Source organism: Diceros bicornis, chromosome 25 (genome assembly GCF_020826845.1).
Source record: "Diceros bicornis minor isolate mBicDic1 chromosome 25, mDicBic1.mat.cur, whole genome shotgun sequence".
Classification (NCBI taxonomy): Eukaryota; Metazoa; Chordata; class Mammalia; order Perissodactyla; family Rhinocerotidae; genus Diceros; species Diceros bicornis.
The window spans coordinates 46,917,535-46,929,226 of record NC_080764.1 but is presented as its reverse complement, the minus strand read 5'-3'; the positions used below and the strand labels follow the sequence as shown (position 1 = coordinate 46,929,226).

The 11,692-nt window shown below is 38.4% G+C and overlaps 1 protein-coding gene across 1 annotated transcript in view; it reads left to right on the top strand.

Moving 5' to 3' along the window:
• Positions 1 to 214: 214 nt before the first annotated feature.
• The window catches only part of TBC1D15 (TBC1 domain family member 15), a 75,864-nt gene continuing 64,386 nt past the window's right edge, over positions 215 to 11,692 (top strand). The window contains exon 1 of the mRNA XM_058568775.1: positions 215 to 293. Within this exon, the coding sequence (XP_058424758.1) occupies positions 264 to 293 (30 nt within the window). The 5' untranslated portion in view covers positions 215 to 263. The remainder of the gene's footprint in view (positions 294 to 11,692) is intronic.

Genomic DNA, 11,692 nt, shown 5'->3' with positions numbered 1-11,692 from the left:
ACACGCCAACTCAGGCGGGGCCCGCCTAGGAAAAATAAATTGGCACACGCGCAGTATGCGTCAGAGCCTCTACCCCAGAGGCCTCCGAGCCCACTCAGCACGCATGCGCCAGGCCCTCCTCCCGCCCCGCCCCTTCCCTGGCGCCTTCCCGCCACTGCCCGCCCCGTTCCCGCCCGGATGTCAGCTCAGTTTCACCGGATGTTGTTGTGAGTCCAACAGACACGTGAGGCGCTGCTACGTCATCACAGGCACGCGCAGGAAACATGGCGGCAGCGGGTGTTGTGAGCGGGAAGGTGAGTAACGGCCCAGGGCCACCTCTGCTTTTCCCTGGGATGGGGGTGCTTTTGCTGCTTGGAGGCCGCGGCGGGGGCCTTTCCGTATCAGGAGCAGCCTGCGGCGGATGCGGGAGAAGAGGACTTGGTGGGGTCAGCCGTTCTCCCGGGGGCGCCGGCTCGGCCCGAGGGTAGAGAGCCGGCTCCTGCGCCCCCAGCCGGCCTCGGCGCGGGCCTGGCCGCCCTGCGCGGGGCGGTGGCTGCTGCTGTGCTGAGACCTTTCCTGAGGGCGAGTGGTGGCTTAGCTCTTTTCTTTTTCTGGCTCACCGTTTCTGACTCGAGTTATTTTGTCTGCTCTTCGGACTCCTTCGTCTTTTCCCTGTTCCTTTGAGGGTAATCTAACTTGCCCTGCCTTCCTCTGCTTCCCTCTGATGAGGGTTGAAAACAGGTGCTCCGCAGTTGTGCGCTTAGAAGAGTGTGTTGGAGCCATGTGGCCAGACTGCCGAGTCGGTTGTTGGTTGTTAGCAGGAGGGCATGTTTCCACTCAGGGAGTTGGAGATTTACACCATCCCACGCGTGTCTAGGAAGCGTTAGTTAAGGTACTTATTTCCTAAATGTTTCTCTGATGTTCCTGCGGCAGTGTCTGTGGTGCTGTCTTACGGAAGTGGGCAGTGATCCCCCTTCCGGTTCGCTAGGAACTAGGATTAGGGGCGGAGGAGGTTTCGTTGTACAGTGCCTGTTACCCTTCCGAGGGCACATCTTAATGCCCGTTGTCTAGGACTGTCGTGACATGCCACTGGTAGCATTTCCCATTGCGGGAGTACTTCCTAAACAGTGGCGTCTGGTAATGACTCATTCAACGCTAAGGACTATTTCCTTGTCGTAGTACTCCCTCTATTCCTTGAGTTGCACTTATTTTCTCCATACTCCTCTCCCTATCCCGTTTTGAATTATTTGACATCGTTTTGTGGTTTGGTGTATAGACCACTAGACTAGGCGGCAAAATAACAGTTGGTCTTTGTGTTGCTGTGAGTCTGACATGTAACCTTGGGAAATTGAGAAGCATGACTTCTTTGTCCTTCATATTCTTTATCTCCAGAATGGAGGGGATGCCAGTCATTATGTCTTGGATTTGAGTTGTTACGATTACATGAAATAATAAAAGCATCAAAAAAAGATTACATACTTCTACATGCTCGGTATTTGAAATAATAGGTTGGTCATCGTTTTGGGGTTATTCACGCTCTTTGGTTGTCTTGTCAGTTTTGGTGTTGAGAGTGGATGCTGATTGTCTGCTTGACTCACTACATATTTGAAGGTTATCCTGTTTGATATTCCATCTTGACTGATCCAATCCATGTCTTTGCAAGAATGGATCCTTTCCATTTGAACTACACTTCCCATTTTCAGATGTGGGTTGATTTTGAAAGAACTCTTAAGGTGATGACACAGAGTTGTGAAATGTAAGACTTCTTTCACCCTTTGCTTCAAGCCACTACCTTTCATAATCTGACTTAAAATTAGTCTTTTATTTCATAACTCTGCTTCATCACCTCATTTATTCTCACTAATTGCAAATTCACAACCATTTCTATCACTCCATGTAAACTATTTTTCCATGCCAAAAGCTGTCCTTCTTCCAGACAATACTATCATGAACACCAAAACCTACTTATTCTTCCCTCTGTAAGTTCAGATCTAGTTTAATGGCCTCATCATTCATTTGGTTGCTTGTAAAACAAATTTAGAGACGTGCGTTTCTATAATAACATCTAATCAATAACCAGGTCCTACCAGTTTAACCTTAAAGAGTTTTCTTAAATTTGCAGCATCCTCTTTAATGCTTAGTTTATTCAGGCCTTTAGTCAGCCTCTAATCTTGAGTTCTTGGCTGATTTTTCCCCTTGTCTCCAGTCTCTGCCCACAGTCCTCTCTACACCACCACTAGTTATTTTTTTAATGCATAAATCTGATTGTCTCTTGCTTTGAAAAAACAAACAAAAAATCTTTATATTATTACTCTTACCATGGAAATAATATTCGGGGCTGGTTAACATGACATAAAAAGCCATGTTACCTTTCTGGCTTTATCCTCTGCTTCCCGGCTTCCCAGTCTTATTTCTTTGGGAATGGGGAACAGGGAAGAATCTATATATTTCAGAGTGTGTCTGTATTTATTTATTTCCCCCCTAAAGGTTCAGCTAAGACCTGTCTAGTTTAGAAATGTAGGGCAGTGGATGTTAACCAAGGCTCACAAGGATCATATGTGGTACTTTTAAAAAATACTGATGCTGGGCCACAACCCAGCTCTGTTGAATTAGAATCTCTTTCTCACTGTTAAGATCTAGGATTTAGGGTAATTTTTCTAGTAAGTCTTCTTTGCTTACTTTGAACTCTGAGTGTAGGAAGTGATGGAAGGAGGAAGTTAATCTCTGTCATAGGGAGAAGCAGGGAAAGATTTAAGAGCTTGGACTCTGGAGCTAAACTGGTTTCAAAAACTAACTTGACACTTACTAGTGACTTCAGTCAAATTACTTAACCTATCTGTGCTTCAGTCTCCTTATCTGTAATGTGGGGATGATTATAATACCTACTTCATGGGATTGTTGGGAGGATTAATAAGTAAATATATTAGAACAAAGCCTGGCACATAACAGATGCTGTGTAGGTGTTATTCATCATCTTAAATTCCATGCAAATCATTCGTTGGGTATGGCAGAATTTTCAAGATTTAGAATGCAGTTTTTAGTATGGGTGTGAAATTTATTTTTGAGGTTGCTTCTAGTTTTAATTCTCATTGTTATTTTAAGAATTGAAAAATGCCTTGTTTTAGAAGTCATGCAGTTGTTTGTTTTTTTTTGCAGGGAAAGATTTGTCCTGAGCTAACATCTGTTGGCAGTCTTCCTAGTTGTAAGTCCTTCTAGGTCTTCTGTGTGAGCCGCTGCTACAGCATGGCAACTGACAGATGGGTGGTGTGGTTCTGTGACCGGGCAACAAACCGGGGCCACCAAGCTGGCTAGAAGTCATGTAGTTTTGATGACTGCAAAATCATCACAATAGGGCAGTGGTTAAGGAGATGGAGCCTCATTGCCCGGGTTCAAACCCTAGCTCTGCTTCTTTATAACTGTGTTACTTCTGACAGATTTCTTAATGTCCCCATGCTCCAATTTTCTCATTTGTAAAATAGGGGATGATGATTATATTTCCATCATGGAGTTGTAGAAAGGATTAAATGAGTTAATATTTGCAAAGTTTAGAATAGTGCCTTGTGTCAAGTAAGTGCTCAATAAATGTTAGCTGTTATTATTACTGTTGTTGAGGAAGGTCTTTCAGACTGTCTTAAGATTTAAGGTTATGATTCGTTTGGAAATAGTTGGATGTTTATTTTTGCTGCCTTTTTCCACAAAGAGATTAAGGCTGCCCACAAATATAAAAGCAGTATAGTCATGTAAAATGAATTAGGGGGAAAAAGGAAGCAAACGGAAAGTAAATAAAGGTAGGAAAGGTAGAAGGAATTGGAAGTACAATTATTAAATAAACTGTATGCTTTAGTGAGCTACGGTTTGGCTCTAAGTTTTCTAGCAGCCAAAGTAAAGAGGGGAACTTGATCAATTATAAGCATTATAGGATCCACGGGAAAGTAAAACCAAAAGCAGAAACCCAAAAGACTAGTTTCTGAAGATTACATCAAAGAGTAAAGTCCTGTAGTTTCTTTATAGTGTATAATATAGTGAATCTGATTATGTGGCATATTGTATCCTTCTGATAAAAAAAAGTACCCTATAATGCCCCTTAGTATGCTGATGGTTTTATGCCAGTGGGTAGTTCAGTAGTTCAGTAAATACGGGGTACCAATTTGATATATTCAGTTCTCTGATGCTTTGACTAAATTCAGGGGTAGATTTTTGTTGACATGTGTGATGGACTCAGTTTTGCATGTATATTGTTTTTTTAGCTGAGCTTTTGAAAGTGAGTTTGAGTTTGATTATAAACCTTAATTAGTTCTTAGAGTTCAGCTGTTCTTTGTTGCTATATATGTGTAGAACCATATGTTTTCATACTCAATCAAACAGGGGAAAGAGTGACATCCTCTTGTGAATACTGGGGGAGAAATAGGGACACTGCCTGTAAAGGCCATTCTACTTTTTCTCTAACGGGTGAACAGAGTTGAGTTAATAGAATGAGTTGAATTTACCAATTAGAGAAGGTGGGAGAGAGGAGGTTTTAGCCTTATACCCAGTGCCCCTGATAATGGTTACAGTTTACTTTCATTCACTTATTCAACAAATATTTATTAGGCATCTAGTTTTTTCCAGGTGCTGTATTAGGCATTGGGGATACATTAAATAGCCCTTTACCTTGAAGTGTGTAGACTTCATTTCTTCAGAAGGAAAACATGCACCAACAATCACCCCTTTACCTTGACTGAATAAGAAATGCAATATGAGTTTCAAGTCCTTGAAGTGGGTGATATTTTTAGTGATTGTGTTCTGAAGACCTGTAGACTGACTCATCATTGTGAGGTCAGGGCCTGAAATGTTTCACCTGCATCTAGCATAGGTTCTGGCACATAGTTGATATTCAGTGAAGAGGAATGAGCAAAAAGGTAGAGAAAATGAGGGGGACTGGAGTGAGAGAGAGGGGTTCATTAAAGCACTCTTGTTTTGGAGTTAAAAAGTCCTATTTTAGTACACTTGCATTTCACTCTAGGTCTTTGTTTTTATTATGATTATATTAGAATTTGGCTCTGTTGACAATAACTTGAAACAATTGGGAACTCAGCTATTTCCTGTTAGAGTCTGTTTTGATATCATTCTTAGTAAGAATTTGTTTTGTAGCTTAAATTTGGCCCCTTCCAGTTCCTTTTAGATTTGCTTGTAGTCCTGCAAAACCCTCGTCCTTAAGAAAGATAAAGAATATTCTTAATATCTAGTAGATTTTCCTGGAGAATTTTTCTTTTCCTGGACTAGATCTTGTAACATGGTAGTACCTTCCTCTTGTAGGATACAATATGAGTATGTCTTCTTTCTTTATTTTTCTGGCATTCTTTAGGTTAACAAACATTCGAGTACTTTCTGTGTGCTGAGTTCTTTGGACACAAGAATGATTAAACACAGACTGTATTCTTGACACAATACAATGGTTTGCAATTTTAACGAATTATTTCAATTTGTGAGTTAATAAAAACATGGCTTTTTTGGAAAAGAATTTAAATGTTAAGTCTGCTTTGATGTAACATAGCTCCTGGGACTAGATGAAAAATTGTAACCTAGCCTTTTTATTTTCACTTTCTGGTGGAAGAAAATGGTTATGAAATTTATTTACTGTCTGTTATTGTACAATACTATAATATGTAGTTGTTGGTATAGTGGTATAAGAGAAGTCATTCATTTAGTCCTTGTTGTACCTCCCCAGACTGCTAAATTATTCTTGCTCTCCTGTCTGACATTGTTTGGCACACTAATCCCCTTAAGAGGCAATAATAGTTCTGCTGGCTGCCCTTCATCAAGAATTGTACCATGCTTGCTATCTCAGTATCTTGGTTTGTTACCCTTAAAACCACCTACGTTATACATTTCTTTAAGAGCTCCATGGTCATTGCTGCGTAATATGTTACAAGTTGTTTCCTTGCCTCGTTCTGTATTCTCTGTCTCCCTGATTAATTTCATCCACTCAGTTTTGTTCTTGACTCCTCTCCCCTTCACCTCCAGCATCTAATCAGTCATGAAGTCCTGTCATGACTACCAGGTACATGCCATTTGACCTTCTACATATCTTTCTAAGCCATCTGCCTTTCCTTATTCCTACTGCCACTGCCTTAGTTCAAGCCACTATGAATCTCTCCTTCCCTGGATTATTGTAGCTGTTCATTCTTGGCGCTACAGCCAGTGTGTTGGCTTAGAAAAGTCAAGTATGACCATGGCATTCCCCTGCTAGGACTTTCTAATGACTTTTTAGTGGCAAAGATTGTCTTTAGGATAAATTCCAAACTCCCAAATTCTTGAGCATGGCTTATAAAACCCTTTTATGATCTGATCTGGTCCCTACTCTTGTCTCAAAACTCTTTAATTTCTACTGTCTGATCTGGGTTGCAGCCATGCACTGAACTACTGCTCTGTATAGAATGTATAACCTCTGCCACAAATATACACCCTCTTCTAGTTAAAATTGCCATTCTTCAGGTCCCAACTTGTAAGTCATTCTAGTTAAGTCTCATCCTCCTTGAGCCCCGTAAGTCTAGGTTAGATATTGTTTATTAGGGCCTGCTGTGACAGCCTATTCATACTTCTATCATATGTTGTAATTATCTGTTTTTTGTCCTAATCCCCAATTATATTGTAAGTGCTATTGAGGGCAGTGACTGACTCTTACTTATTTATACCTGGAAGCTTGCTCTGTGCCTGGCACATTGTAGGCATTCACCATGTATTTATTGAACAAATAACTGAAAATAACATCTCATTCAGGATCCTGTGCGTACTTCCATCACACTCTGCTGTGTGTGTAAAGTACGCACTTTACCATTGATTTATTGGTTTACATGACATTATTAGTTTAGTCAGACGCTTTTTTTGATGCGTGTTTTTCCACCAGCGCTTTTTATTCCCAGCATCTAGTTGGTGCTCAATAAATGTGTTGAGTGTATGAGTAAAGAAACTTCTAAATCAAATTAGGTGGAATGGGGGTGGTTGGAAGAGTTTCGCAGGCTCTTGTGCCTTTTTGAAGAACTTAGTAGAAGTTATTTGCAGAGAGAAGGTGTAAAATAGTGTTCCAGGTAGCGGGAATAGATTGCACACAAAAACAGGCACAAGGCTTTGAGGGAACAGGTGAGTTCAGAGTGGCCCAAGCAGGAAGTTTGTATGTATTGGGGAGTGTCAGATGTTGTGTAGCTGGAGAGGAAGAGGGTGGATCAGAAGGATTTTAAGCTCGGGCATGGCATGTCAGATGTACATTTTATAAAGTTCAGGTTGGGCAGTGGTTACTCATTACATACGTTACACAGATTATTGGAAGGTGACCAAATTGGGGGAAGAGGGACCAAAATGTTATTATTAACCCAGGCTAGAAGTGATGAGGAGTCAGTGTCAGAGGTGAAGATTTGAGAAATTAGGAGATAGGATGGGGATGGTGAAAGAATCATTTAGAATAACTGGGTGGATAGGTTGTCTTGGACTGAGTTAGAAATATCAGAAGAGCAGATTTAGGAAAAACATACCAAGTTTATGATGCCTGTGGATTTTTCAAATGGAGAGATCACGCAGGCGCTTAGGTATTTGGGTGTGGAGTTCATTAGAACTTCTGGGCTCACACTGACATTTCCTGGGGATACCTTCTCTAACCATAAGTTTGTTTAAATTATCTATATGCTGAGCCGGTCCCGTGGCTTAGTGGTTAAGTGCTCACGCTCCACTGCTGGCGGCCCGGGTTCGGATCCCGGGCTCGCGCTGATGCACCACTTCTCCGGCCATGCTGAGGCCGCGTCCCACGTACAGCAACTAGAAGGACGTACATCTATGACATACAACTATCTACTGGGGCTTTGGGGGAAAAAAAAAATTATCTATATGCTGAATGGTTTTAAAGAAATGGAATTTTTGTAACTTTTTGTTGTTAAAGTTAGGTTATAAAATTCACATAGTTGCTAAAGTTCAAAAGTGTGTTATTTATGGTGGGTATTGGATTTTCAGGTTTGGACAGAGATTTAGGGCAAGAATTTTATCCCTAAGCTTAATAGTAAATTTAATACATTGCAAACAAGGGTACACGTTGTACATTAGTAGTAAATTTAAAACATTTGGGTTGATTGTTGTCATTTCTCTTTAGTTTTTGAAAACAGAGATTATAATAATTGTAATGCAAATAAAAATCCTGTCCTACTTAAGTGTAGGAACAGTATAAAAAATTACTTGCTACTATGTTATACAACTTCCTCATCTTTTTCAGCTTTTTCTGTCGGGAAGTAGCATGGTGAGTTGAATTGTCCCAAGAACATCTCTTTTTATCTAGAAATTGAATTTATCTGTTTGCCTGCTTCTTTTTTGCCTTTTAATTCTAACTTTTGCTGAATTACGGGTCAGTAAGTTTATTCTAAAACATTTGCTGTGGTCCCCAGAGCTCTTGTAATAAGTTTTACCTGACTTAGTTCCTTTGCTGAAGGAAAACTGCGGTTTCTGTTGCTGTCAGCAGGACATCGTTGGAAGTTTTATAGATAATGCTTACCTGCCTAGGCATCTCAGCAGATATTTAAGAATAAACAAGAGCCTTACTTAAGAATAAACAAGAGCCTTACTTAAGAATAAACAAGAGCCTTCGACAGTCTTATTCCAAATAGAGAACTTTTCTGCTTTCTTTGGCACCCTTACATGTTGTTCCTGTGTAAAGATTTTACCTTTTTTTTAATAACGCCACCAGATACATAGTTTATTTTTCTGCTCTCAATGGTGTCTGGTGTATAAGTGCTTAATAAAAGCTTGTTGAATCGTTGATATAATTAGTTTAGTACTACCAAGTGACAAGTCTTTGAATGCCCTTTATAGTTTGTTGCTTCCTCTGGACACTTAATCCCCAATGAAGAACAGATAGGGTGTGATTTTTAATTTTTTTTTGAGGCAAATCAACTTATTTTTCTTCCTTTTTTGTTTTTTTACTGAAATATCTCTAGTTATGTATTTACTTTTATGTAGGGTTTTACAGTTTAAAACAATAGATTTAATAGACTTTCTTTGTAGGTTATTGTTTCTATAGCTTTATTGAGGTATAATTGAGGGACAGTAAGTTGCTATGAACCTATCAACACAATCAAGATAATGACGTTTCTACCACTCAGCTTCCTCTTGACTCGTAACCTATCACTGCCTTCACCCTGTCCATGGGCAGCCACTCAGCTGCTTTTTGTCACTATAGATTAGTACATTTTCTAGAATTTTATGTAAGTGGTATTATATAGCATGCACTCTATTTTTGGTCTTTCTTCGTTCAGCATAATTATTTCAAGATTCATTTTAGTTGTTGGATGTATCATTAGCTTGTTCCTTTTTATTGCCAAGTGATATCCCATTGTATGGGTAGACCACGATTTGTTTTTCCCTTTACCTTTTGATAGACATTTGGGTTTTTCCACTGCGGGCTGTTAACAGATCTACTGTGAACACTGGTAAATCTTTGTATGAAAATATGCTTTGTAGTTTCTTGGGCAAATACCTAGGAGTAGAATAGGTAGATCATACTGTTAGTAGCATGTTTAGCATTTTAAGACACTGTCAAACTATTTTCCAAAGTAGATGTACCATTTTACATTCCCACTGGTAGTGTATGAAAGTTCTATTTGCATGTTAGTGTTTTTAATTATAACCATTCTAATTGATGTGTAGTATTTCATTATGATTTGTTTGCTTTTCCCTAGTGACATTGAGCATCTTTTCGTGTGATTATATGCCATCTCTGTGTCTTCTTTGGTGAAGTGTCTTTTCAAACCTTTTGCCCATTTCATTTTAAACCGTGTTGTTCATTTTCTTGTTACTGAGTTTTGAGAGTTCTTTTTACGCTCTGAATACAGTTCGTTTAGTGGACATGTGATATGATTTGCAGATGTATTTTCCCTTCCTGACCCTTGGCTTTTCATTTGCTTAACAGTGTCTTGAAGAGCAGAAGTTTTCAATTTTGATGATTTCTCAGTTTTTTAATTTTATGCTTTTAGTGTCATTTCTAAAATATTTTTGCTGAATCCAAGGACACAAAGATTTTCCCTTATGTTTTCTTTTTAAAGTTTTGTAGTTTTAGGTTTTACATTTAAATGTATGACCCATTTTAATTTAGTTTGTATATGTAGAGCGACATATGGATTGAAGTTTATTTTTTGCACACGATATTCAGTTGTTCAAGCACTATTTGTTGAAAAGACTATCCTTTCTTTGCTGAATTGCTTTTGTACCTTTGTAAAAGATAAATCTATCATCTATGTATCTTTGTGTTTCTGAACTATTTAATCTGTACTGTCAATCTGTTTCTCTTTACGTCAGTCCAACACTTTCTTGATTACTGTAGATTTATACTGAGTCTCATCGTCAAGTATGTTAGTGCTCCACCATGACTCTTTTGTAAGGCTGATTTGGTTAACCTAGGTCATTTGAATTTCCTTACAAATTTTGGAATCAGCTTGTTAATATCTCCAAAAGAGCCTGCTGGGATTTTGATTGGCATTGTAGTCAATCTACAGATCAGTTTGGGGAGAATGGACGTCTTAACAATATTGATTCTTCTGAGCCATGAACATGGTATATTTCTTATTTAATTTAGGTCTTTTATTTCTCTTAGAAATGTCTTATAATTTTCAGTTTAGAAGTCTCGCACATTTTGTATCAGATTTATAGCTGAGTATTTGATATTCTTTGATGTTATTGGAAATGCTATATTTAAAAATTCTATTTTGATTGTTCATTGATATATATAGAAATGATTTTTTATATTGATCTGGATCTTTACTAAATAAATTCACTTAGTTTTAGTAGCTTTTTGTAGATTTCATTGGATTTTCTACATAGACAATCATGTCATTTGCAGATAAGTTGTTGTACTTCTTCCTTTCCAAACAAGATGCCTTCTATTTGTTTTTTCTCTATTTCAGTGTCTAAAACCTCAAGCAAAGTATTGAATAGAAGTGGTAAGAGTGGACATCCTTATCTTGTTCCTGATCTTAGGAGAAAGCATTCAGTCTCTTAAGTATGTGATATCAGCTATAGTAAGTGTTTCATAGATGCCCTTTATCAGACTGAGGAGATTTCCTTCTGTTCCTCATTTGCTAAGAGTTTTGATCAGAAATGGATGTTGGATTTTGTTAAATGCTTTTTCTGCATCTTTTGAGATGATCATATGGTTTTTCTTTTTAAAAATTTTCACTATGGTGAATTACAGCGATTTATTTTTGAATATTAAAGCAGCCCCTAGTAGGGTAAACCCCACTTGGTCATGAATTATTTTCCTTTTTACATGTTGATGGATTCAGTTTGCTAAACTTTTGTTTAAAGTTTTTGCATCTAAGTTTATGAGAGAAATTCATCTACAGTTTTATTTTCTTATAATGTTTTTGTCTGATTTTGGTGTTGGGGTAATGCTGGCCTCAGAATGAGTTGGGAAATATTTTTCCTCTTCAGTTTTCTGGAAGAGTTTGTGTAGATTGGTCTTACTTCTTTCTTAAATGTTTGGCAAAACTCACCAGTAAAACCATCTGGACCTGGAATTTTCCTTTTCGGAAGGTTTTAGACTACAAAATCAATTTTCTTAATCCTGTGCTACTCAAGTTATCTTTTTCATCTTGAGTGAGCTTTGGTAGCTCTGTCTCTTAAGGAATTTATCTATTTTGTCTCAGTCATCAAATTTATTAGTCTAAATTATTCATAAATTTTCTTAGTTTCTTCTTGTCTT